Source organism: Panthera pardus, unplaced genomic scaffold (assembly GCF_024362965.1).
Source record: "Panthera pardus isolate Hobbes unplaced genomic scaffold, ASM2436296v1 HiC_scaffold_22, whole genome shotgun sequence".
NCBI classification, from domain to species: Eukaryota; Metazoa; Chordata; class Mammalia; order Carnivora; family Felidae; genus Panthera; species Panthera pardus.
The window spans coordinates 33,541,834-33,569,450 of record NW_026526788.1 but is presented as its reverse complement, the minus strand read 5'-3'; the positions used below and the strand labels follow the sequence as shown (position 1 = coordinate 33,569,450).

The following is a 27,617-nucleotide window of genomic DNA, read 5'->3' as shown; positions in this document are numbered from 1 at the left end:
TACAGCTTCTAGTTGCTGTATTATCAACTTAACACACATACCAGTCCATGAGCTACCCTTAAAGTTGCTATGCACTGCATACCTTAAAGGTTCTTCTTGATGTTACTGTTTTTATGAAAACTGTGCATCTCTAAATTAAGAGCTTAACTAGAATATCAGGTACCAGGAACTCCGCCCTTAGATTCATCACTGGGGGGAATCATGGGTAAACGTAAAACATCATTAGCAAACTAGAATTATGGGTTGATAGTAAAAATTAAAAAGAGGAAGAAAGTAAGAGAAAGGAACAAAATTCAGAAAAAGTGGTATATGTTAAGAGTGGTAGAAAAATCACCCAGTGCCTCACCTACCACTTTGTACCTGTTGAATAGGAACCTCTTTCTAGTCTTTCTTCAGAACTATGAACCATAGAAGTATTTTTTAAGGTTTCACAGTGAACCATGAAAGCATTTTTAAGGCTTTTTAAAAAATGTAACTCATGGGGCACTGGGTATCTCAGTCAGTTAAGCCTCCAACTTTGGCTCAGATCACGATGTCATGGTTTGTGAGTTTGAGCTACGCAGTGGGCTCTGTGCTGACAGTGTGGAGCCTGCTTGTGATTCTCTCTCCTTTCCTCTGTCTCTGCCTTTCCCTCCACTTTCTATCATAAAATAAAAATAAATAAAAAAATAAATGTAATTCATGATGAAAGCAAACTGAAAAGTTCAGATCTTTCTAAATTGTAAATTTAAATGTCTGCCAGAGCTAGTAGCTATGATGGTAAAATATAAATTAATATTCAATATCAGTTTTTTCTTTATTTTATATTCCTTTATAGTCAAAGATGACACTCCTGAGTTAGAAAAGACCATCTCTCAGGGTGCCTGGGTGGCTTGGTTAAGCGTCCAACTTTGGCTCAGGTCATGATCTCATGTTTTGTGAGTTCGAGCCCCACGTGGGACTCTGTTGCTGACAGCTCAGAGCCTGGAACCTGCCTCGGATTCTGTATCTCCCTCTCTCTCTGCTCACACTCTGTCTCTGTCTCTCTCTGTCTCTCTCTCTCTCTCTCTCAAAAATAAATATTAAAAAAATTAAAAGAAAAGACCACCTCTCACTTCTCGTGCCTTCTGTTGTTCAGCTAATATTAACAGAACTCATAACCTTTAAATGTTCTGCCAGTTGATTTGAAATAGACCTGAAACATTTGCTTAAAATGAATTACTCCCATTTTACTCAGGATTTTTGCCTATTGCAACTGATTTTCTTTTGTCCACGGCTGTTCTGAATAATGTCATGTAATTGCATCCTTAACACTTTTCTTCCACCTTACCTGCTTTTAGTTTGCTTCCTATAGTCTGGAGTTCCTTAAGAATCCATTTTCAGGGTGTCTGGGTGGCTCAGTCGGTTGAGCGTCCAGCTTGGCTCTGGTCATGATCTCATGGTTCGTGGGTTCAAGCCCCACATCGGGCTCTGTGCTAACAGTTCAGAGCCTGGAGCCTGCTTCAGATTCTGTCTCCCTGGTCTGTCTCTGCCCTTCCCCTACTTGTGCTGTCTGTTTCTCAAAAATAAAGTTAAAAAAAAATTTTTTTAAGGAATCCATTCTCTGCATCTGTTCATGTATAGATTTTTGATTTACCACATTCCAGGACCTTCCTGCAAGTTGTTCTGTTCCCCAGTTTGATGATCACAGAGGCAGGTAAGTGACATATAGCTGGGGCCAGATATAAGCAGAAAGTTAGGTCTTGCAGTCATATAGGACCATTGTCCTAATAACTTACGATAGACTCTGGAGCTTGGTAAGTGAAAAGGAGCTAGGAATGCATAATTAAATCCCTTGGATCAGTATTCATTATAGGAAGGAATGAGAAGATGTTTGAATTGATTCTTTTATATTTTCTGTTCCTAGAAGTAGAATGCATTTTTAGTAATATTTTGATTTTGCTTATTTTATTCCTCTTCTTATTCACTCTTTTGAAATAAATGGAGTGTGCCTGATATGACATTCACTCAGAAAGTACCTTGCTTTCCTTTCAGAGAAAGTGAATTTTACAAATTAATTTTGTTTCCCCTACAATTGATTTTCTTCTATACCATTAAATGACCATTTCTGTTCTTCTTTCTTGGGTATTACATTTGTACTTAATATACAAATTAAGTATATTAATCATTGTGTTTGAGCAGTGTTAGGCTAAAAGGGACTTTGGGCTTGGGGTAACTCTTCCTGGGTCTGGATTAACATCCAGAACTCTAGGAGTTCCCACTGCTCTGAGCTAGTGCCTCCCTTTCCAACCAACTAATGACTTCTGAACTAATCCTAGGTGTTTTTTGTTTGTTATTGTTTGTTTGTTTTTCTGCCACTGTGGACTAAGAGCATAAATGCTGCCTTAGTAAGAGAGGTTAAAGAAGCAGTAGGTTTCATCTTTCCTTAGCCTGACTGGCCTTTGGTGAGTTTGGGTGTGTTGACAGAATAAATACTGAACCATCTTGGCAGACAAGGAAGATCAGAAAGAGAGAAGTCCATGGGCAGGGGGCCAGGTCCCTCCTTGCCTCGTTAGGGAGAATTCAGTGTTGTCTGTCTGGTTGGCAGGGTATACCTAATCACAGAGACGCAGCATTTCAGCAGTTTGCAAAGGAAAGTGATACGAAGGGACAGCTGCAAGTCAGCCACAGCTTAGATCTGAGGAGATCAAGCATTCACTTCACTTGGAAGAAAGAGAGAAGGAAGGAAGCCTAGGGCTTAGCAGGGTAAGTTCCTTTCCCTTCAAATCATCTGCTTGCTTAGTTTATAGTTGAGTAAAACATTTATCACCCCAAGGAGTGTTAGCACTGATTAAGCATCTGAATGTGCTTAATAATTGTGTTCCTAATGGATTCCTCCTTTTCGCTTTCTCTTTCCTAACTCCTTTTGAGGATCCCCAATGACTAGCATCACTCTCCCCTTTCCCTGCCTCCCCAAAGATGTTTTGTGTTTGCTGGTGAATTACAGAAAATTACATAGGTCTTCCTGGTCTGGAGATAGCGAGAAGATACTGTGGTAGGTGAAACTTGAGGCTTTTGGTGGTGAGGGAGAAGGATGGGAGACCTGGTCTGGGAATAGGCTAATATTTAGGGAATTTGGAGATGAAGGATAATAGTTTTTCTAGACCGTCCAGTTCATGTCTCCTTTTTAGTCCTTGGTGTTGGTGTTTTCTCTTTTATATATGGAGAATAAATTAGAGCCCAAGCCACTGGGGGCAGCTAGAAAAAAGGTGATTCCTTGCTAGGTGACATAGACTCTGATCTCTAGAAAATTCTGAAAGCTCATTGTATGTAATTCTTTCCAACTTCTCCCTTGTCCTCTATGTTTTTTTGCCTTTGTTTCTCTCAGTCCCGTCCCTCCCCTCAAACTTGGAGGATCCTGGGACTCTGTGCAGAAAAGTTAGAACCAAGGAAGCTGTGTCTGGGCCTGGGGTACACAAACTCAGACATGAGCTTCATGTAGATGCAAATGCAAGGACCTGGCTTCTCATTCCCACCTTCTTACCTTCCTGCCAGAAATTTAGTTAGTTTGTATCATGAGCCCATTCTAGACATAGAGGAAACTCTCAGGGATTTCATCGCCCCACTCCTCCTCAAACTGTGATTCCTTCACTTCCCAGTGAGTTCAGCCAACTTCTAGAGAGCCAAGAGTTAGTCTTCCTTTCAAGAAGGACCTCTTTGGAAAGGCAGATAAGTGAGGCAATACATTTCTTGTCTTAATTGGCTTCCATTGCAGAAGACTTTTAGTTGAACATCAGGAATATATATTTATTAATCCTGGGATTTAAGACCCTTGACTTATATCAGAACAAAGATAATTTTTCTCCATACCTGTAAAGAAAAGATGAATCCGTTCTTTCAAGGTTCAAGAAGGTGTTTTCTTGCCTGAGGAGGCTGGGTAGGTAGAGCAGATGAATGCTTCTAAAGTTGCAATGATTCTGGAAATGTGATGAGAATGTGTGGTGATTAAAAGTGGAGGGAAGATTCAGGTCACTTGTTGGAAATGGGGTACTCAGGTGTGAAGGCATCCTTTAGTAAAGGGACCCTTAAATCTTAAAATAATCTACCACCTTCAGGTCTAATTTCTTCTGTATTAGTGAGAATGTAGAATGCAGATGAGCTTAGCTATCTGTTCTTTGGACTCTGAAAACATCCATTTATCTGTGGTATGAGGGGAGAGATTACACAGGTGGAATGAAAGGAGGGGAAAGAAAGTACAAAAGAAAATACAAATTAGTTCCCTCATTAACTGAGGACAGCAGTTTGCAAAAAGCCGTGTCATAAGGTAATAGCTTTTCTTTTTTTTAAGTTTCAATTTTAATTCCAGTTAGTTACAATGTTATGTTAGTTTCAGGTGTACAGATAATAGATTTTAGTGGATGATTCTGGGAGGTTTTTGTTTGTTCTGCCACCTACACTTCATCTGAATGATGATTCTAGAGTTTTTTTCCTAACAGATCTGGTCCAGAAGGATTAAATGTCAGACTATTTTTGTAACAAAACATGATCCCTGATTTGAACTTTAAAAGTTACCTTATTCATAGTAAAACCAACCACTGTCAGCCTTTTTATCCTCTGCCATTTCCCTGTCCCTGGAGGCAGTTAATTGGAAAGTTAATATTTAGATTCTCAATCTCTACAGGTACCTTTCTTTTTTATTTTTTAATTGAGATGAAATTCACAACATAAATTAATCCTTTTAAAGTGAGCAATTAAATGGCATGTCCTACATTCACATGGTTGTGCAACCACCACCTCTATCTGGTTCCAAAACATTTTCATCATCCCAAAAGAAAACCTCATAACCAGGGGTGCCTGGTGGCTCAGTTGGGTACGTGTCTGACTCTTGATTTTGGCTCAGGTCATGACCTTACAGTTCCATGGGTTCGAACCCCAAGTTGGGCTCTGCACTGACAGAGCCTGCTTGGGATTCTCTCTCTCCCTCTCTCTGTCCCTCCCCTACTTGAGTGCATGCTCTCTTATGCTCTCTTATGCTCTCTCTCTTTTTCAAAATAAATAAACTTAAAAAAAAAAAAAAAGGAAACCCCATAACCATTTAGCAGTTATTCCCCATTCCTCTTCCACCCAGTCCCTGGCAACCAGGAGTTGATTTCTGTCTGTGGGTTTAACTTTCCTCGATATTTCATATAAATGAAATCATATAACGTGACCTTTTGACTTCTTTCAGTTAGCATAATGCTTTTGAGGTTCATCCACATTGTAGCATATTATCAGTACTTCATTTCTTTTTATGGTGTCATATCTAAGAAATTGCCAAATCCATATTATGACCTTTTCCCTTTGTGTTCTTCTAAGACTTTATAGTTTTAGTTCTTAATGTTTATGTTGTTATAGTCAAATCATTCTATTTCATTAATTTCTAGAGTGTTCCCATCTACATTTCTTTTTTTTTTTTTTTTTTTAACGCTTATTTATTTTTGAGACAGAGAGAGACAGAGCATGAACGGGGGAGGGGCAGAGAGAGAGGGAGACACAGAATCGGAAACAGGCTCCAGGCTCTGAGCCATCTGCCCAGAGCCCGACGTGGGGCTCAAACTCACGGACCGCGAGATCGTGACCTGAGCCGAAGTCGGACGCTTAACCGACTGAGCCACCCAGGCGCCCCCCCCCCCCCATCTACATTTCTATGCTCATGCTCTTCTCTGTGCTAAGAATTCCTTTTTTTATCTCATGTATTCAAAGAATTACCATCGTTCATGGTCTATTTTGACTGCTACCTGCTTTACAAAGTCTTCCTACAGCTAACCAACTAAAGAGACTCTTCTGATTTCCCACTAGTGCTTTAGTTTCACTTACAGTATTTATATACTGCCTTATGTTATGATTTACATTTGATCCCTCTACAGGACATCTAGATGTTGAGTATATTTTTCATATTTGTTTCCATTATTTTATGAGTGATTATATATGTTTAGCAATAAATATTTGTTGAGTGAATGCATGTTTTTATTTTTCCCAATATAGTTCCTTTTGTTTACTCAACAGTTGTAGAAGGAATGGGAGAAGACAAGCCAAGAAAGGAGAATATCACAGAGTTCCTGCTAGGTAGTGGGTGGGTGCGGGATCAGTTCTACTTGAAAACTCGCCTCTTTAGGAAATTTTCTTCATAATTTTTTATAACTTGCTTTGACTATATAACTCTTAGCATTGTGATGCTGATTTTGTGTTGCGTTTAATTTCTTCCTCTGGGTCTATTGCTTACAACTGTGATGGTAGGTTTTCTAAAATGAATGTTTTATTTCCCCAACTAAGTGAAATTGACTAATCCTCCAATTAGCTGGTAGTTTTGGACAACCAAAACTTTTGTTTGCTTTTTTCCCTCTTTTGATTTTTTTTTCTCTCTTTTTGAAATCAAGAGTCAGACACTTACCCAACTGAGCCACCAGGCACCTCTGGTTATGAGGTTTTCTTTTGGGATGATGAAAATGTTTTGGAACTAGATAGAGGTGGTGGTTGCACAACCATGTGAATGTAGGACATGCCATATAATTGCTCACTTTAAAAGGATTTTTGATTTTTTAAAAGGATTATATGAATAATATATAAATATATTCTAACTATTCAAGAGTCAAATATCACAGATAGGTCTAAAGTTCCTTTTGATTAACCCAGTTCCTGTCCCATTACTTCTTTCTGTCCTCAGTGTTAATCACTGTTATTGGTTTCACATGAGACCTGCCAGACCTTTTCCTGTGCATTTCCTTACATATGTATTTAAATTTTATGTAAAACTTAATATGTAACACATATATGTATAATTATGTTCATATATAATTATTTCCCTGCTGTTTTTTTATAATCGCCTATGGTGATCAATAATCAGTAGATACCAAATAAGTCTTACAGATACCTAGGTCTGAGAGACTAGAATGAGAAGTGAAAGGTCAAACATATGAAAACACATCATATGTGACCAACTTGCAAAGTTTCATTCCATATCTGTTCTGTGTATAGTCCCCAGGTATCAGTGGACAGCCATGGCTCCAAGATCTCGGCAGCGAAGGCACAAGAAACCCCCTTCATCAGTGGCTCCCATGGTTGTGACCCCATCCACAGTTGTGACCCCTGTGCCTCTGACCCTCTCAAAACCTGACCCTAGCATTGATGCGCTTGGCTTCTTCTCCTTGGAAAATAATGTTCCTGGCCTATCTCAGCTAATCCTTCAAAAGCTAAGCATGAAAAGCTATGAAGAATACAAGTGAGTGACTCGCTCTATGGAAGAATAATATCTCTAGTAGAAGTGATTTTAGAAGGCAAAGAGGGAGTATAGCTTGGAGAATATGGGGCATTTACAATGAGGGAGACTCTCATCCTGACTTTTGTAAGTTTTATTAGTATAGAAGAAATATAATTTGCTTATGTGAGAAATAGTGGGAGTAGATGGAAATATATTGGAGGCAAGGTATAGGTCATGAAAGATTTTGGAGATAACTCTTTTTCCTATTGCCACTTATTCACCGTGCCATTTCTGCAGGTTGGTGCTAGATGGGGGTGCTTCTGTATCAGGCTTTGGATTTCGATGCCCTCAAGAAATGTTCCAGAAGATGGAGGACACATTCCGATTCTGTGCTCACTGTAGAGCTCTCCCTAGTGGTCTTTCAGACTCCAAGGTCTTGCGGCAGTGCAAAAGGTGACTCGTTGGGGGCTAAATGGGGAGTCATCCAGAAATGATCCTATTCTAAGACTTCCTTGCAGGAGGAAAGGTCTAAGAGTTTTCAAAATAACTTAAGGCCCACTCATTTTGTGTGATCCAAGCCACAGAAAGATTAGAAAAGGATTGGGCTCCTTCTTATTTTGGGTATTATGGGGAGGTCAGACAGATTATGGTACAATAGTCCCCTCCCCCCCACCTGCAGTTTGCTTTCTGTGGTTTCACTTATCCATGGTCAACCATGGTCTGGGAGCAGATGATCCTCCTCTGACTATTGTCAAAAAGTCTATAGTAGTGTAATGCTGTGTTGCAGTGCTTATGTCATTCATCTCACTTCATCTCATCATGTAGGCATTTTATCATCTCACATTATCACAAGAAGAAGGGTGAGTACAATACAGTAAGATCTTTTGAGAGAGAGACCACTTTCATATAACATTATAGTATATTATAATTGTCTTATTGTTAATCTCTTACTGTGCCTAATTTATAAATTTTATCACAGATACATATGTATGTATGTATGTATGTATGTATAGGAGGAAACAGTATATACAGGGTTTAGGTCATCCGTGAGTTCAGTATCCATTGGGGATCTTGGAACATATTCCCTTTGGATAAGGGGGGACGACTGTATAATCTTCTTTACCTCCCTCCTCTTCAGTACTCAAGGTATAAGATCATTATCTCTTCTGGGGAGTTGAGCCATACCTGTGATAATAGGGCAGCTGCAAACTCCTGTTATTTATTTTTTCTGTAAGTGATGTAAAAAGTGAGTTGTACCAGATATAGACTGAGGTGTCACTCTAACCCAAGAGAATAATTACATTCCTAGCCTCTCATGCCTCCCCTCCCAAATATAATCTCCAAATTTAGTGCATCAGTTGTCACTCCTCTCCTTACCTTCCTTATCCAGTGATCTTTCTTCCTAGGTGCAGGAATATCAGTTCCCTTCCCCTGACATACCTTTGAGGTATAGGAACATCTGTTTCTGGGGCTCATTCTTTCAGGTGCAGAAATGTCTATTACTGTGGTCCAGAGTGCCAGAGGTCAGACTGGCCAGCACACAGGAAGGTTTGTCAAGAGCTGCGTCTTGTAGCTGTGGACCGTCTCATGGAATGGCTCCTAGTCACAGGTGAAGTGATAGTGTTGGAGAACTCTGACATAGTGGTCATAATTGGTTGTATTTGGAGAGAGAGATGAAAGCATGTTGTTAGAAGGAAAAAATGAGAAACTGAGTGGGGCACTCCTGGTCACAAGTTGGGAGAGTACACTTGGAAAGAATATTGAAGCCAGGAAAGGATTATGTCATTCTTATTTCTTCTTTCCTACAGGTGCTTTTGTCCTACCTTCAGGGCCTTGGCCATGCCTGGCTGAAACTGTACAGAGCTGGGATACCTGGTTTTCTATGCGGCATTTACAGCTAGATGCTACACTGGATGCTGTGCTAGGTAGTCATGCCATGACCACCCTGTGGGCCAGCGTAGGACGGCCAAGGCCAGACCCAGATGTCTTGCAGGGCTCTTTGAAGCGGCTGCTGACAGATGCCCTCTCACGACCCTTGACACTGGGCCTTGGGCTTCGGGCCTTGGGGATAAATGTTGGGAAGATTGGGGGAAGCACAGTGCATGTGGTTGGTGCTTCCCACGTGGAGACATTCCTCACTCGCCCTGAGGACTATGATGAGCTTGGCTACATGTTTCCTGGACACCTTGGCCTCCGTGTGATCATGGTGGGTATAGACGTATCTGCTGGCTTTACACAGAACCCCTCACCTCCCATCCTGGAACCTGGCACAGTTCAGCTCAGTGGCCATAGAGGCCTCTATCATGACTTCTGGGAGGAGGAGGTAGAGACTGGGCGGATAGCCCATCCAGATTTGGTGGTGACATTCCATCCAGGTAAGAATCATTTAGGGGAATACTGGGTGGCTTTTCTGGGAATTTTTTATCCTGACTCTTGTATTTTCTATATTTGGAATCCCATTCATTTGGTCAGGTTAAACACAATATGATGACAACTTTGGTTGATCATTAGCCATTTGTGCTATGCCCGGGTTCAGAATTTTCCACTGAAGAACCTGGGGTAGATGATGATGGTAAATGAGCATTGGAGGTGAGCAAGGTGAGGAGAAGGGTGAACACAATTTAAAAAAAAAAAAAAAAAAGTATCTTGCTTAGGCCCTACTTCAGCCTTTCCCCTCTCTATATCCATTTCTATTTTTGTTGTTTTTTCCATAGGTTTCCATGCTTCCCCAGACTTAATGGAGGCCTGGCTGCCCACCCTCTTGCTACTTCGTGATTATGAGATCCCTACATTGATCACTGTTTACAGGTTTCAACTTCCTCCTATTTTTGATATATCCCTGACTCACACAACACCTCTCTTTAAATTTTTGTTAATGTTTATTATTCATTTTTGACACAGAGAGAGAGACAGAGCGTGGGGGGGGGGGGGGCAGAGAGAGAGGGAGACACAGAGTCCGAAGCAGGCTCCAGGCTCTGAGCTCTGAGCTGTCAGCACAGAGTCCGATGTGGGGCTTGAATTCACGAACCGTGAGATCATGACCTGAGCGAAAGTCAGATGCTTAACTGACTGAGCCACCCAGGCGCCCCTCAACACCTCTCTTTATATAGATGAGCTCATTTCTCTCCCCTTTGCTCATCTTCTATCTTCTGGTGAGGATTTTCTTCCTTTCCACACTTGGCTTTCTAATCCCCTTAGAACCAAGTCCTATGCTAGTTAATCAGGTGATTAGTGAGACATTTGGTAGGAAGGGATATCCCCTCGCCTAAACCAGCCTTAGGTAATTTTGGGGATTAATGAGTACAGAAGCATCAAGTTCTGAGAAATTTCTCTCCTATGTTTCTCATAATTAGCACAGCATTTTATTATTATTATTATTTTTTTATCTGTCTCCCATAGCCATCAGGAATTGGCAGCCTCATTACAGATTCTGGTGGACTTGGATACAAACATCACCGCCTATGGAGCTAACCCTTTTGCATCCCTCAAACCTGAACAGGCCTATTCCAACCCCAACAAGCAGCCAGTATACTGCAATGCCTATTATATCATCTTTCTTGGAAGTTCCTGCCAGTTGGATAGGAGGCAACTGGAAGAAAAAGTAGATGGTGGAGTTTAAATAGCTGACCCAGATCCTGACTGGATTTCTAGAAAATGGGGAGGTTGTAATGAAATTACTCTGCTGATGTCAGGTTGTTGCTGACTTTGAAATCCACTATGTCCTAAACCTCATTCACTTGTCCAGGTAAAGATTCTCAGCTGAATGGGAGTTCTGTGTGATGTGACTCATTTCTAAGAGGTTAGCCATAAATAGCTTCTAGAGACAGGATTCTAGATTTAATACATGGCAAGAGGCCCTGGTATGTCTTTCCAGCCTAGAATTCCTAATAGTTTCCTTTGTGAGAAAGTTTTACCTTGAATCAGATGGTGTAAAGGAGAAGAATGGCACCTTATTCTTTTGGAAAAGACTTTCTTGTTATCCAGAAATCTTGGCTAAAAAATGGAGAGGTGTTAACGACTTGAAGGGGTACACGAATGGGCAAGTCAGAGAAGCGGTTGGGAACGTGGGAGAAGTTGTGAGGATTGGTATGTTGTTCTATTTCCTGGCTTTTTCTAGATAAATATCTTATTTTCTTCTTTTCTATTGGGCTCTTCTCACCCTAGAGTAGCTTTTTGCTTGGTGTTATATTTAAATATCCCAGGGTATCTCAGGCTTTAGTTGAATGTACTGGAGTTATTTGTTATTACCTAGTCTATACCATAATAAACTCAGTTTGGGGCTTCTTGTTGTATCCTTTTTCCTATTCACTGGCAAGTATTACTTGTCTACTCACAATACCTCAAGACTTGAGGTTTCTCTTTTGCCAAAAGAGTTGTTAACACCAGCTCTCTGGGCCTGCTACTCTGCCACTTCCCATCTCATGCCATCCTTCTCTTATCATTCTCAAGATGAGGATTTTCCTTAAATATTCATTCCTACGACCTTGCCATGACCTCAGCCTCCCACCCCCAGCCCTAACACATGCATATACATTCTTATTGCCCACTCTGCGAGGGGTAATATTAGAATTCACATATTCATTCACAGTATGAAGTTAGTACCTACCGTGTGAAAGGTACTGCATTACAGCTTTGGAGAGTTACAAAGGTGAATGAGAGATGGACCTTATTTTTAACCTAGGAAGGGAAGTAATACATATACATAGATAATCTCTATTATAAGATGTGATATGGAATAAGAACCATGAGAGAGGCCTGTACTCCTAAGGTAATAGAGTGAAAAGAGAGATCACTAAGTGAATAGTGAAGCTCTTGTGAAGTAGAATTTTATTAAACAAATGGAGGGCAGGTCATTTCAGATGGAAGGAACAACAGGAATAAGAGTTAAGCAGAAAAGAATAGGAGATATTTTAGGGTACATTGGGGGATTAGTATAAATTTAGTCTGGAAGGTATATTGAGACCAGATTATAGAAGGAGCATAGCTTACTGGTCAGTTTTAGATTTACATAGATCTGAGTATGAATCCTGGAGCAACTACCAAATATGTTTGTGTCTGTGGGAAAGCTAAACTTCTCTAAGTTTCCTTAATTTCCTCATCTGTAAAATTGGGATGATGCCTAGTATTAAGTTACATTAAGAGTTAAATGAAAATGTTTACAAAATTGGAAGACTCACACATTCCAATTGCAAAATTCTACAAAGCAATAGTAATCAAGACAGTGTAGTACTGGCCTAGGATAGATATATGGATCAATGAAATAGAATTGAGAAGCAAGAAATTCTTAACATTTATGATCAGTTGATTTTTGACAAGAGTGACAAAACAATCCAATGGGAAAAGAACAGACTTTTTAACAGACAGTGCTGGAACAACTGGATTCCACATGCAGAAGAATGAAGTTGGACGCCCCCCTCCACACACACACAACATAAAAAAATTAACTCAAATTGTATCAAAGATATAAATCACTAAAACTGTACAATTCTTAGAAAAAAACATAGGGGTAAATCTTAATGAAGTTGGATTGGGCAATGGTTTCTTAAATATGACACCAAACGTATAACCGACCAAAATAAAAATAGATAAATTGGACTTTATTAAAACTAAAAACTAGTGAAAAAGGCACCATCAAAAAAAGTGTAAAGAATGGGAGAAAATATTCATAAATCATATATCTGATAATGGACTAATATCCAGAATATATATAAAGGTTACAACTCAATAAAAGAACAAATAACCCAATTAAAAAATGGGCAGGGGCACCTAGGTGGCTCAGTGGGTTAAATGTCTGACTTTGGCTCAGGTCATGATCTCACGGTTCATGAGTTTGAGCCCTGCTTTGGGCTCTCTGCTATCAGCGTGGAGCCTGCTTTGGGTCCTCAGTCTCCCTCTCTTTCTGCCCCTCCCCTGCCTCTCTCTCTTTCTCTCTCTCTCTCTCCCCCTCCCTCAAAAATTAAAAAAAAAAAAATGGACAAATGATCCAAATAAATATTTCTCCAAAGAATATATACAAATGATCTGTAAACACATGAAAATATGCTTAACATCTTTAGTTATCAGGAAATACAAGTCAAAACCATAATGAAATGGCACTTTATCCACTAGAATGGCAGTAATAAAAAAGAAAAATAACAAGTATTGTGATGTAGAGAAATTGTAACCCTTATACACTTATGGTGGGGATACAAAATGGTGCAGCTATTTTGGAAAACAGTCTGGCAGTAACTTCCCAAGAAGTTAAATTTTGAGTTACCATTTGATCCTGTAATTCTGCTCCTTGGTATGTACCCATGAGAAATGAAACCATGTATACAAACTGCCATAGCAGCATTATTCATAATAGCCAAAAGATAAAAATCCAAATGTCCATCAATTTATGAATGGGTAAATAAAATGTGTGTCCATGTAATGAAATGTTTGGGCTTAGAAAGGAATGAAGTACTTATTCATGCTACAATGTAGATGAACCTTGAAAACATGTTCATTGATGTTCATGTTAAGTGAAAGTCACAAAGACCATATGGTATATGAGTGCATTTATAAGAAATGTCTAGAGTAGTCAAATCTATGAAGACAAAGTAGATTACTGGCAGCATACAGATGAGCAGGATGAGGGTATCGGGGTAATGGCTAAAAGGTATGGATTTTATTTTGCGGGTGATATAAATGTTCTAAAATTGATTGTGGTGATGGTACAGCTCTGCGAATATATTAGAAACCATTGAATTGGACACTTTACATGAGCGAATTATATCTCCATAAAGCTGTTACCAAAAGCATTTTTTTAATCTTAGAGAATATAAAAAATTTGCTAAGTGCTTAACACAATGCCCTAGCACATGGTTCATACTTAATAAATGGTAGCCATTGTTGAATCCATACCACTTTAATTTTACACAGTAACAAACAGATTGAGTTAGCAATACTGTATGAGTACTGATTTGACAAGGAAAAACCAGTTGGATACATCATGAGAGGAGATAATGCAGGTGCCACTGAGGTGATAGTAGGCATGGAAAGGAAGAGGTAATTTCTAACAAGTAAATAGTGACATTTTATAGATAAAGCATGAAAGTAAAATCTATAGGGTTTGGTTACTGATGGTGATGGATGAAGTGTGTTATATCTATCAGAATCACCTCAGGAGACAGAAACCACATAGTAATAAATGAGACAAAAATTTCCAACTTACTAGCTGGGGTGATAGTGCATAAAAGTCTAAATGCCTAGCTTCATGCTAAATGCTGAGAAATCTAAAATGGCTTCTGCCCTTAGAGTGTTTACAGTTTAATAGAAGACTGACATAAACAAGAGCAATATAATAGAGTTGTATTTTCTAACTCAGCAAATGAAATGAAAAAAAATTGCATTTTTAAAAGTTTATTTACTTTGAGAAAGTGAGCAAGCAAGTGTGCATGCTAGCAGGGGAGGGACAGAGAGCAAGGGAGAGAGAGAGAGAATTCTAGAGAGAGAGAGAATTCAGCAGACTCCATGCTGGTCAGAGTGAGCCTGGCACGGTGCTTGATTGCATGAAGGGTGAGATCATGACCTGAGCTGAAATCAAGAGTTGGACGTTCAACCAACTGAGCCTCCCAGGAGCCTCCCAAATTTGCATTTTTAAAATTGTATTGAAAATCCCTTAGAATAGCACTACATTGGATTCTGCCACATCCTCATCTCAGCAGGTCTATCAGAGCCATTTTTGCCTCTAGTATTGGACATTAATCTCTGCTTATTTGATCACCAGATCAAATGTTGGCTTGGGTTTGGAGAGCCCTGTTGTAGTCAAATATTTATTGAACATTTATTACTAGACTCTAGAGATATTCCTATTCTCAATGAGCTTACATTCTAGTAGTAGGGAGGGCAAACGATAGACATACAAAATTTCAGATTCTTTTAAGTGATACAAAGAAAATATAATAGTGTGTAACTGATGGTGGTGTTGGTGGCAATGGTGACTACTAATGCCACAACGTTCAGGCAATACCCACCTCTCTGAGGAGATGGATGACAGTTGAGATGATGCAGTGGAGAACATTCCTAGTAGAAGCAATAAATGTGAAGATCGTAAGAATCTCTGATGTGTTTGTGCACAAACCTGGTATGTTTTCCTGGACATAAGGCCACTTTGACCAGAGTTTAATGATTGAGAAAGAAGTTGAAGACGGATGAGATCAGAGAGGTAGGCAGGAGCCAGACTATATAGGGCGTTTCGGACCATGGCCAAGAGTTTGGGTTTTATAATCAAGGGAATGACATGACCCAATTTATTCTTTAGAAAAAACATTTTAGTTCAAGAGTTTCTTAATCTCAGCACTATTGACTTTTGGGATGGAATAATCCTTTGTTGAAGGGGGCTGCCTAGTGCATTGTAGAATGTTTAGTAGTATCCCTGATCTCTACCCATTAGATATTGGTAACACCTTGCCTCCTCTGGTTGTGACAATCAAAAACGTATCCAGACATTGCCAAATGTCTCCTGGGAGACAAAAATTACTGCTTTAACTGTACAAAAAATTTATTTAAATATTAGACTCTACACAGTGGAATATTCACATTAGGGGAAACATACTGGCCGCTATTTCACATGAACTCTGGTCCCTATAATGACCTTCAGAGTTGTTTCGTTGCTGCTAATTTTTTTTTTTAAGATTATATTTTTAGGTAATCTCTACACCCAACAGGTTTTGAACTTAAACCCCAAGATCAAGAGTCACTTGCTCTTCCAACTGAGCCAGATAGGGGCACTTGTTTTTGTTAAGTTTACGCGGTTGAATACAAGTAAATTACATGCTCATGCTGTGACTCCGCTGTTCAATATACCACAGCGGACATCTAGATAAGGTCTATTTGGGCACAAAAAAGGGAGTAATTGCTTACCTAAGGGAAAGTAAGGAAAAGGATGAGGTCAGGAAGTTTTTTGAAGCAGGAAGGAGGCATGCGATCTTTGAATTGAATCTTAATAGATTAATAATTGTTAAAAGGCAGGTAGTACTTTCTAGGCAGAGGAAGTATGAGGAAGAGCTCCTTGATCCTAGAGGTACTGTGTGTCAGGAAGGAAGGACAAGTTGAAAGGATGAAGTGGGAAATGTGGTAGGGTCTGAACAGGCTATTGGATATTTGGGCTTATAGCTCAGGAAAATGGGCTGGAAGTAGATTTGAAAAATATCCTCTTAGGGTGATAGTTAAGGCAGAAGGAGAGGTGGGGATGAAATCATCATGGGAATAGTGTGGGACAAAGAAGAGTACAGACAGTCTGGGGCACCTGGGTGGCTCAGTCAGTATAAGTGCCCAACTCTTAGTTTTGGCTCAGGTCATGATCTCACACTTCATGGGTTGGAGCCCTGTATCAGGCTCTGCACTGGTAACATAGAGTCTCTTTGGGATTCTCTCTCTGCTCCTTCCCTGTTTGTGTGCTCTCTCTCGCTCTCAAAATAAATATTAAGAAAAAAAAAAGCAAGGACCGTCTTCTTAGGGAACACTTAAAATCCGGATGTCTATGTGGGCAGATTGGACAGAGAGGCCCATTATTTGTCAAGTAGGGAGACTGATAGGAACTGGGGAATGAATGCTGGATACCCAGAGTGTTGTGCAGTTTTGTTTAAATTTGGCAGTGACCTTCCTCAAGGACCTCACTTCACTGATGTTTTGGGGCTAAGTATATTTTGCTGTTCCCACTTAAAATTTAATTCACCCTATCCCACCCTTATGAGGAAGCTTTTGGGTAGAAAAGCCTGAAGAGTAGTAAGTTGATGGTGCTCAAACTTAAGGGTGCCCACCTGGAGGGCTTGTTAAACAAATTGCTGGGCTCTGCTCTTAAGAGTCTGACTCAGTAGATCTAAGGTGGAGCCCCAAATCTGCATTTCTAAGAAGTTTACTGCTACTGGTGTAGGGACCATACTTTGCGAACCACTGTGAAAGGTAACTGACTGGTTTTGCATCGGGAATAAACTTTCTTAATGAGTTTAAGATATTGGTCTGAGCCCTTGAAATCACCTCAAATGTTTAATGCGAGTTATTTGTGTTAGATGTTAGGGCTCTAGTGTGAGGGTAGTCTAGAATCACCTAACAACCCATCTGGAGTTGTTTTGATTAATATATCTCGAGTTCTATCTAGACAGAATCCCCAATAAATATTAATTGATTTCATAGGGATCTAATAAAAGACACGGTCTTTATCCTTAGAAGGTCCCAGGGAGGACGGTATATCAGAAGCGGAGAGGCTGCACCTGGCCTCCCATTCGCGGCCCTTCTCAGCCGCCCGTCACTGAAAAGGCTCCGGGATTCCTCAAAAGTGCTGTGATTTGAGAAAGCGCCAATGGGATTGGGGATGGTCCTTGGGACCGAGTAAAGTGATAAAACCGGCTGGTCCACCTTAAGGGAGCGTCTCTTCCCGCAGGTGGAGCTGGGAGGTGCGGACTAAGCGATAGCGCGAGCCAGGCTGAGCCGAGGCACCGCCCCTCCTGCTCCGGGGGCGTTCCCGGCCGCCGCAGCTCCCGTAACGGGCTGGGGCGGTGGCCGCTGCGCTCCGCCTTCCTGGCCCCGCCCCCGGCTCCATCTTGCTGGCGACCAGTGTTGGGCTGTAACGCTGCTCCCCCGGGTCAGGTGAGCGATGGCGCCCCCTACCCTTCCTGCCCCTGTCCCCCGGGTCACGTCGGTCAGGCCCGCTCTGGGGCTTGCCGTGCGGGAGGTGGCGGGGTCCCGCGTGTATCCCCGCGGTAGGGCTCGGTGGGGGTGCCTGTGGGCCTCCCGGGTGGCGGGCGTCTCGGCGTCTGTGTCTCCGGACCTGGGCTGCCCGGTGGGGTGTTCGGGCGGAGGCGCTTTGGGGTGGGATAGGCTAGGCGGCCAGCCAGCCAGCCTGGCGGGAAGACGGGAGGACCTTTCACCGTCCTCTGGGGACGTCCTCGGCTGTCCCGAGATTAGAGGGACTAGTGACACCCTGCACGCAGGCAGGTGACTACAGGTGGAGGGAGGGAAGCCAGAGGATGACCCTGCTGAAGCCACCTCAAGGAAGGCTGAGTAGGAAAGCCAGCGAGAAATACCGAAAGCTGTCTGGCTAGTGACTAGACTTTGCGGTGACACAGCAAATTTAGGGAAACTTGGGAAATTTGTACTGTGCTTAGTGAACCGTAGGACAGGGCCTACGCCTAAAATTGTACATTGGCTCGGGTTTATAATTCTTGGAAACTATTCTAGGAAATAGCTTTCCAGATTTGATTTCTGTTCCCTGAACAGCATCAAGTATGCTGATTAATAGCCCGTCCTGAGCCAACACTTCCTATACATAGGGAGATGGCTGATGTCCACCATAAAGTAACAAACGAAAAGTCGTCCAACCTTTAAACTCGCTAGTATCTTCTATCAGGTGGGGAGCTGATCTGATAAAGTAATCTGTCCTAATTAGAGCTTAATGAGTCACCTTTCAGGCAGGTAAGGAGTCTCAAGCACTAGATCGGTAGAAGAGAGAATTTTAGCCACTTCAAACTTAAGCTGCTTTTTATTCCTCACTGGTGATGGCTGCCTACCTTGTCCAGGAAGTCATGGTTGGCCATGACCCTAGTTCTATATCCAGTGGCCCTTGCTGACTGATTTAATTAGTCCTTCCCGACCAAAAGGCAGGTTTTGGAAAATTGTAGTATCTCCTGTTGGCCATCTTCATTTGCCCTTCCTGTTCTGTATTTGTTTCACAAATCTGCAACAGCTGCCTCTTGTGTTCCTGGGCTTGATGCCATCTTGAGACTCCTGTAGTGAGACCCACCCCTTTTAGTAGCTGACTCACTGGGTGGAGATGGTCTGGAGAACCAAGAATGATTTCTAGTCTTTTAAAAGTAGTTGCTGATGGAGAATGATAAAAAGGAAGTAAGAACTCTTGTTTACCATTCCTTGGGCAAAATGAGTAATTTGTTGAGTCACCATAGGGTTTAAGTTTTTACAAAAGCTTTTTAAATCTAGCTTTTGAATAGATGATACATGCACGACTCCAAAAGGGGTAAAGGTACATTGAAAATTAAGTTTCCATGGGGCGCCTAGGTGGCTCAGTCAGTTAAGTGCCTGACTTTTTTTTTTTTTTTTTAAATGTGTATTTATTTTGAGAGAGAGACCCAGAGTGCGAGTGGGGGAGGGGCAGAGAGAGAGAGAGAGAGAGAGAGAGAGAGAGAGAGAAGGAGACAGAATCTGAAGCAGGCTCCAGGCTCTGAGCTGTCAGCACAGAGCCTGACACAGGGCTCAGACTCATAAACCATGAGATCATGGCCTGAGCTAAAGTCAGACACCCAACCAACTGAGCCATCCAGGTGATCCTGTCTGACTCTTGATTTTGGCTTAGGCCATCATCTGAAGGTTTGTGAGTTCGAGCTCCGAGTCAGGTTCTCTTGGGATTCTCTCTCTCTGCCCTTCCCCTGCTTTCGTGCATGCTCTTGCAAAATAAGTTCTAAAAAAGAAAAATAATGTAGAACTGGGATTTTGTCACTGGGACAGTTCTTGAGATTTAGAAATTTAAGTTACTTATGTAGTCTTTGTTACTGTAACTACTTGTTGCCGTTAAAATTATTAATTTTCTCATAAACTGTTATCAGATTTTTCCCCCTTTCTTTTGACACTGACCTCTTTTGCCCTTGGTCCACCTGATTATTTCTAAGATGCTGTTGTCCCTCTTTTACTCCTTATACCAACCATACTCCTGTTCCTATTTTTACAACTGGGTCTTTGGATTCCAAATGATTATTTTAGAACTGACTGGATCAGTCTTATTATCTTTATTATTGTAACTTTGACTCAATATATGCCTATTCATTCTCAATTTGGTGTTTTTAGCTTCTTGTGCTTATGTTATAAAGAACACTACAATAACTTAAATTTATTATCTCATTTTCCTGTACTGTGTATTCACTTTATTTATTTTTAATGTTCATTTTAGAGCACACGAGCAGGGGAGGGGCGGGGGGGGGGGGGGGAAGTGAAGAGGATCTGAAGCAGGCTCTGAGCTGAGAGCAGTGAGCCCAATTCGGGGCTTGAACTCACGAACTGTGAGATCATAACCTGACCCAAAGTCGGCTGCTCAGCCAGCTGAGCCACTCAGGTGCCCCAATATACTGTGTACTCAAAAGGCAGGATACTTTTCTCCCTCGTCTTTCTATCAGCACCTAGGACAGTACTTATTACATAATGGGATTTCATTATGTTGAATTGGATTTGTTTAGGGTCTTGATGTAAAAGAAATGGATAATCGTTTACAGCCATAATTGGGAGAAGAGCCAAAACACATTGAAAAGTGTGCAAATTATTTGGTAGATCCAGAAATACCAAAATATTCTGGTACCAAAATATGATTCAGAGACCAGCAGCATCAGTATCACCTGAAAAGCCTAGTTAGAAATGCAGAATCTTGGGGCGCCTGGGTGGCTCAGTCAGTTAAGCGTCCGACTTCGGCTCAGGTCATGATCTCGCGGTTCGTGAGTTCAAGCCCCGCATCGGGCTCTGTGCTGACAGCTCAGAGCCTGGAGCCTGTTTCAGATTCTGTGTCTCCCTCTCTCTCTCTGACCCTCCCCCGTTCATGCTCTGTCTCTCTCTGTCTCAAAAATAAATAAAAACGTTAAAAAAAAAATTAAAAAAAAAAAATGCAGAATCTCATGCCCCATCTCAGAACTACTGAAACAGAGTCTGCATTTTAACAAGATCCTCAGGTCATTTACATACATAATGAAGTTTAAGAAGTACTACTTTATCTTGTACATTATCTTGTACATTGTTCAAAGAAGGGAGAGATTAGAGGCACCTGGGTGGCTCAGTTGGTTGAGTGTCTGACTTTGGCTCAGGTCATGATCTCATGGCTCTTGAGTTTGAGCCCCACATCAGGCTGTGTGCTGGCAGCTCAGCGCCTGGAGCCTTCTTCAGATTCTGTGTCTCCCTCTCTGCCCCTCCCTTACTTGCACTCTGTCTCAAAAATAAATACACATTAAAAAAAGGGACAGAAGATTTGAGCTGGATAAGTTAGGAAAGGTGAGTGAACCCAGGCATGAGGGCCAAGTCATTTAATAACAGTGGCTTAACCAAAGGCACATTGGGAATGGTTTAAGTGGTAGAGATGTCTCATTGGAGGTTAGGTATTAAGAGATAAAATGAATAGATAAATTAGAGCCAGTACTAAGGAGAACTGAATTTCAGGCCTATACATTTTCGTGTGATACTCTAGCAGTAGTCTTTGAGGAGGTTTGACCTGAAGAGTGATATGCTGAAAGAGGAGCATTTTAGGAAAATTCATCTAGTGATGGTGCCCAGGAAATTATAATTGTGAGAGTATATGCAAGATAAATAGAAAAGTAATTTTACTAAAATAGGCATCAATGATGAAAACCTGGTCTAAGGATATGGCCATGAGAATAGAAATGATGGGTAGAATAGGAGAAGCATTGCAAAGGAAAAAAAGAAAAGTGTTGGGTTACTTACTGTACTTAGTAATAGGTAATTTAAGTAGTGGTACTAGTGACAGATACAGGATTTTTTCCCCAAGTTTTTATTTATTTATTTATTTTTCTTTTTCCAAGTTTTTATTTAAATTCCAGCTAATCAACGTATAGTGCAATATTAGTTTCAGGTGTAGAATTTAGAGATTCATCACAGTACCTGGTGCTCATCACAAGTGCCCTCTGCAATACCCATCATCTATTTAACCCATCCATCCACTCAACTCGCCTCCAGTAACTATCAGTTTGTTCTCTATAGTTAAGATATTTTCTTGGTTAGGTATGGGATATTAGGATTGATCTGGTGGAGAATGATGAATATTTAATTCCAGACCAATACCGAAGGCCTCTTAACTGGCCTCTTAGTCTATGTTTCATTGTGTTTTGATGATTGTCTATCTTAAATTATATACTATCTTTTGCCTTGCATATGACATTGCTGTTCAGCTTCCCTACCAATGTATCATCACCATTTTACTTATTTATTTATTTATTTATTTATTTATTTATTTATTTAAAGTTTATTTATTTAGAGAACAAGCAGGGGCAGAGATAGGGGAAGAGAGAGAATCCCAGGCAGGCTCCATGCTGTCAGAGCAGAGCCTGATGCAAGGCTCGAACTCACAAACTATAAGATCATGACCTTAGCCCAAAGCAAGAGTTGGATGCTTAACCGACTGTGCCACCCAGGTGCCCCTATCCATCACCGTTTAAAACTTAGTTTAAACCTTTGGTAATTCTGTTAGTCTCCAATCTTAGTACAGTGTTTTATGGTAGATGCTAAATAAATGATTTTATATAGATATATTTGCCAGGTATATTATTATATTTGACCAATAGTTTTTCAGATATAAATAAATATTTATTTATTTTTTGGGGGGAGCACAAGTGGGGGAGGGGCAGAGAGAGAGAGAGAGAGACAAAATCCCAAGCAGGCTTTGAGCTGTCACCACAGAGCCCGGTGTGGGGCTCGAGCTCAAGAACTCTGAGATCATGACCTGAACCGAAACCAAGAGTCAGATGCTTAACTGACTGAGCCATCCAGGCACCCCTAGATATTTTTTTAAGAAGGAAATCTTGCAATTTGTGACAACATGAATGAATCTTTTTTTTTAAGCTTATTTATTTATTTATTTAGAGAAAGAAAGCTTGTGCATGCACATGAGTGGGGGAGTGGCAGAGGGAGAGGGAGACAGAGAATCCCAAGCACCTTCCTCACTGTCAGTGCAGAGCCCGACATGGGGTTTAATCCCACACACTGTGGGATCATGACCTGAGCTGAAAGCAAGAGTCAGATGCTTATGGTTAAGTCACCCATGTGCCCCAGTTTTTTAGATATGATCAGGCTATGAAATGGTATTGTTTTGAATATTTGTTTTCCCCTCTATTTATTTGCATTTCTTTTAGGTTGGTAGTGTTTTCTTCAATTGCAAAAGGTACTTACACTATACATATATACATATATATTTGTGGTTTTTGGGTTCACGTTGGCTGCATTTGTTTTACATGAGTGGTCTTTAAAAATTTTTTTAAATATTTATTTTTGAGAGAGAGAGAGAGAGAGAGAGAGAGAGAGAGAGAGAGAGAGAGCGCGCTAGTGGGGGAGGGACAGAGAGAGAGGGAGACACAGAATCTGAAGCAGGCTCCAGGCTCTGAGCTGTCAGCACAGCCTGACGTGGGGCTTGAACTCACGAACCGTGAGATCATGACCTGAGCCGAAGTTGGAGGCTTAACTGACTGAGCCACCCAGGTACCCCTACATGAACGGTCTTCTAAAAAAAACCAAAAACTTTATTATGGAAAAATTTTGAATGCACAACTGGACAGAAGAGTGTATTGAATACCCACATACTTGTATAAATAATCAACTCATCTAGTTTCATCTATACTCCTGCATAACCCTTTTATATGATTTTGAAGTGATTCCCAGACATATTTTGTCTATAAATATTCAGTGTATATCTCTAAAAAAGCAGATGCTTTACAAAAATCATAACACCATTATCAGACCTAAAGATGTAATAATTTCTTAACATCATCAGATGTTCAAGTTATTGTTTGCATTTCCAAATAGAAATGAGTTCCTTTTGAAGAAAATAACTTTCAACCTCTCTGGTGCAGACTGTAGTTTGCAAAAGGTATTTCCCCTGTCATGTTTGCTGATCAGAATACTATCAAATCTTGATCACCATATATTATCAGAGAATAGATAATGTATGATTGCCTCTTTAATCCCAGATTGGCTGCATTCTGCCACCCCACCTTATTTTCTTTTCCCCCAATTAGAGAATGTATACTAATTTTAAAATTAGTCTAAGTCTTGGGTGCCCGGGTGGCTCAGTTGGTTAAGCATCCGACTTTGACTCAGGTCATGATCTCATGGTTTATTAGTTTGAGCCTCACATTGGGCTGTCCGCTATCAGCTCAGAGCCAGCTTCAGATTCTCTGTCCCCCTCTGTCTCTGCCCCTCTCCCACTCTTGTCTCTTTCTCTCTCTCAAAAATAAATAAACCGTTAAAAGATAAAATTAGTCTAATAAAATTGGATAAATATATTGGCAAATATTGGCAAAATATGTAGAGAGATACTTAAGGCTATTTGTTGTAGCACTGTTTGTAAAAGACTAGAAACAACTCAGATGTTTGCTATTAAGTAAACTATGGAAAGTCCACAAAGTGGAATACTATGTAGTTGTAAAGAGGAATGAAGACTATCTATATACTGCTATGAGTGGTCTCTAATAAAAGAAAAAAGCCAAGTGAAGAAACAGTGTATGTATTGGCTAAATTTTATCTAAGAAAGGAGTGGGGATATAAATATATACATATCAGCTTATGTATTTAAAAAAACACAATAGATGTATAAGCCATAAAAATAATGGTTACATATAGGAAGAGGGAATGAGCAGGGATAGAAGCTAATATCTTTCTGAATATATCTTGTTTTATTGATTTGACTTGGGACCAAGAAAATATTTTATGCAATTATAAAATGAAACTTAAAAAAATTTTTTTTTTTTTTTTGGATAGGCTCCATACCCACTGTGGGGCTTGAATGATCGGCCCTGAGGTCAAGAGAGGCATGCTCTACTGACTGAGCCAGCCAGGTGCCCCCAAAGTAATCTTTAAAAATTAAAAGCACAGTGAAACAGGTGGACCAAATAGGTATCACATTGGTAGCCTAACTCTATAGGAATCATTTTAACTATCTTTAAAACACAGTAATTTGACCGTGCATTCATAGTGGGTTGTATCCCAGTGTAATGCTCTGAATGTGTTTCCCTTAAAGATGACAGTATTTGGAGGTGAGGCCTTTGGGAAGTGTTAATGTAATGAAGGCAGAGCCCTTATGAATGGGATTAATGCCTTATAAATGAGGCTCCAGAAGGATCCCTTCCCCTTCTGCCACGTCAGGACATAGGGAGAAAGCACCAGCTATGAACCAGGAAGAGGGCCCTCACCAGAGAATTTGACCATGTTGGCGGTTTGATCTTTGACTTCCAGCCCCTGGAACGTAAGCAATAAAATTTCAGGTGTTTTGTTATAGCAGCCCATATGGACTAAGACACCCCCACCCCAAATTGCAAAAAAAAAAAAATTTTAAGTTTATTTTGAGAGAGGGAGAAAGACGTGTGCACAAGCGGGGAGGTGGGGGGCAGAGAGAAGCAGAAACAGAATCGCAAGCAGGCTCCATGCCATCAGTGCAGAGCCCTATGCAGGGCTCGAACTCAGTGAACTGTGAGATCATGACCTGAGCTGAGATCAGGAGTCAGACACTTAACCGACTGTACCACCCAGGTGCCCTGCAAAAAAGACTTTTTAATTGTTTTTAGCAATCATGTTGTAGCAATATGGGTATTTGTGTTAATTTCCTGTGGCTGCTGAAAGCCAAAAGTCCTAAATCAGTGTCTCTGGGCTGAAGTCGAGGTGTTAGTAAGGTTGCACTCTCCAGGAGGCTCTAGGGAAGAATCTATTCCTTGCCTCTTCCAGTTTCTGATGGCTGCCAGTGTTTTCCAGTATCTGCCTCCATAGTCACATTGCCTTCCCTTCTGCTCAATTCCCTCTGCCTCCTTTTTACAAGGATACATATTATTACATTTAGGGCCCACCTAGATACTCTAGATAATGTCCCCCAAGGTCTGTAATTTAATCACCTCATTTTTGCAAGATAAGGTGATACTCAAAATCCAGGAATATCTATTGGAAAGCAGTTATTCAGCATACTATAGTTATTATTATTCTGAAACTCTTATGAGTTTATATAGAATTTATACAGTAGGATAAAGTAGGTAGTATGTTAATGTCATTAGGAACTAAGAAGTTCAGTGTAAGGGAAAATATATATAAATATAAAATGTTAAATTAAAAATCCTATAATTCTAAAATTGAACTGGAAATATCAATATGAATGTTTTGTTTTTTTTAAATATTACCCTGTCCCATACTGAAAAGGCATAGAGAAACAATGATCAACTACTAGCAGTAAACATTGCTAGTACTCCGGTTGTAATTTTTAAACATCAGTCATTTACCATGAAAACTGATCAGGGCTCCTTGGAGAGTAGACTAGGTCTGAGGCAAGAAAAATACAAAATGAGCCTGGAATATCATGTGATATAAAATGGCAAGGAAGTTACCCAAAATGTCTGGGAGATTGTGTCAAAACAATGTGTCGGGCAATATTAAAGGCTTCCCTTAGGGGCTTGGGTGCCTCAGTCAGTTAAGCATCTGACTCTTGATCTCAGCTCAGGTTTTGATCTCAGGGTCGTGAGTTCAAGTCCCATGTTGGGATCTGTGCTGGGTGTGGTGCCTACTTGAAAAAAAAAAAAAAGCTCTTCTTGGCCAAAGATGGGAGAAATTGAATATTAATAAGAATAATAACTGCAGTGGATTGAAATATATCAGATATGTTTATGTTCTTGAATTCATATTGATACTTCAAAATTTATTAGTCATCTTGTTATGCTATGGAACCAATTCATTTTGAAAACTGGTAAATGAAGAGAAAAAGTACAGTCTATATAACTATTTCAGGAAAACTATACAGTTGCTGAAGGGAAATTTCTTAAGGATTCCAGATAATTAATGAAGAAAAAATGATAGAATTAGATCCACACATTGATTATCAGCCACATAAAAGAGGGACATCTGATCGTTAGGTGTTTCCTGACAGAAACAAAACAGTATTTTTGAGTATTTGTGCCAAAAAAGGAATCTGAATCTGATCAAGCTTCTAGATCTGACTAAATTTTTAGGAAATAACTTTTAAAGATTATTATGGAGAATCAGTTGGTAAATCCAGATAGAGGGATATTTCAGGACAAATTCTCTGGTTCCTTCAACAAATAAACTGCACTGAAAAAAATGAGAGAGGAGGCTTATAGACTAGAGACATTTAAGAGACACACCAAGTCACTAGAATATATGGACCATAGTTGTATACTGATTTGAACAGTCAAATTGTAAAAAATATTTTGAGATATTTGGGCAAATTTGAACACTGGATACTTGATGATATTAGAAAATTATTAAATTTTTAAGATACAATATTGGTAAATGACTATGGTTTAAAAGAGTCCTTCTCTTTTTACAGGTAGTATATTGACATACTTGTGAGTAAAGGAATATGTTTGGGGATTTGCTTTAAATGATCTAGGAAGGATAGTGGTTGGGGTACAAATGAACTAGGATTACCTGTGACTTGACAGTTGTTGAAGCTGAACATGAAGTTATGTGAACATTATATCAGGTTGAGCCACAAGAAATTTGTATGTTAAAACAGTTGAATTTCATTAATGCCACGTAGTTCAATCTAACACTGTTCTCTCTAAAATCTTTCAGGTTTTCTATAATAAACAAGTACAAAATAAAAAGCAATAAATATTTAAAAGATAATTGGAAATTTGAACACTGACACATTGATATTATGGTTACATTTTTAAAATAGTCCTGTTAA

At 40.2% G+C, this 27,617-nt stretch overlaps 2 protein-coding genes and 1 long non-coding RNA gene across 6 annotated transcripts in view; 2 read left to right on the top strand and 1 right to left on the bottom strand.

The window, feature by feature from the left end:
- LOC128779008 (uncharacterized) overlaps positions 1 to 27,617 on the bottom strand; it is a 182,381-nt gene that overhangs the window by 131,040 nt on the left and 23,724 nt on the right. The gene's annotated exons all lie outside the window — the stretch shown is intronic.
- On the top strand, positions 1,576 to 11,478 carry MSS51 (MSS51 mitochondrial translational activator). 2 transcript variants are annotated; one of them, XM_019444551.2, is made up of 7 exons: positions 1,585 to 2,724; positions 6,973 to 7,216; positions 7,493 to 7,648; positions 8,680 to 8,804; positions 9,004 to 9,570; positions 9,910 to 10,003; positions 10,595 to 11,478. In XM_019444551.2, exons 2-7 carry the CDS (start codon positions 6,996 to 6,998, stop codon positions 10,812 to 10,814), a joined length of 1,383 nt encoding a protein of 460 aa, XP_019300096.1. In that variant the 5' UTR covers positions 1,585 to 2,724; positions 6,973 to 6,995; the 3' UTR covers positions 10,815 to 11,478. The 2 variants fall into 2 exon arrangements, 1 of the variants encoding a protein (XP_019300096.1); XR_008424836.1 differs by lacking the exon at positions 10,595 to 11,478 and having other exon boundaries at positions 1,576 to 2,724; positions 9,004 to 9,793.
- Positions 17,700 to 27,617, top strand: part of ANXA7 (annexin A7) — a 30,748-nt gene continuing 20,830 nt past the window's right edge. Inside the window, exons 1-2 of one of the 3 annotated variants that reach the window (XM_019444556.2) lie at positions 17,749 to 17,806; positions 23,071 to 23,099. The gene's annotated coding sequence lies outside the window, so the exon portion shown is untranslated. Of the gene's footprint in view, positions 17,807 to 23,070; positions 23,100 to 27,617 lie in introns of all 3 variants that reach the window. The other 2 variants (XM_019444559.2, XM_019444558.2) reach the window with 2 other exon arrangements.

Bases quoted from the DNA above. Each gene is read 5' to 3' on its own strand.
- MSS51 (XM_019444551.2), top strand. From the start codon at position 6,996: ATGGCTCCAAGATCTCGGCAGCGAAGGCACAAGAAACCCCCTTCATCA. The intron at 7,649-8,679 runs GTGACTCGTTGG...TCATTCTTTCAG, and splicing joins GTCTTGCGGCAGTGCAAAAG to GTGCAGAAATGTCTATTACT. The intron at 8,805-9,003 runs GTGAAGTGATAG...TCTTTCCTACAG, and splicing joins GGAATGGCTCCTAGTCACAG to GTGCTTTTGTCCTACCTTCA.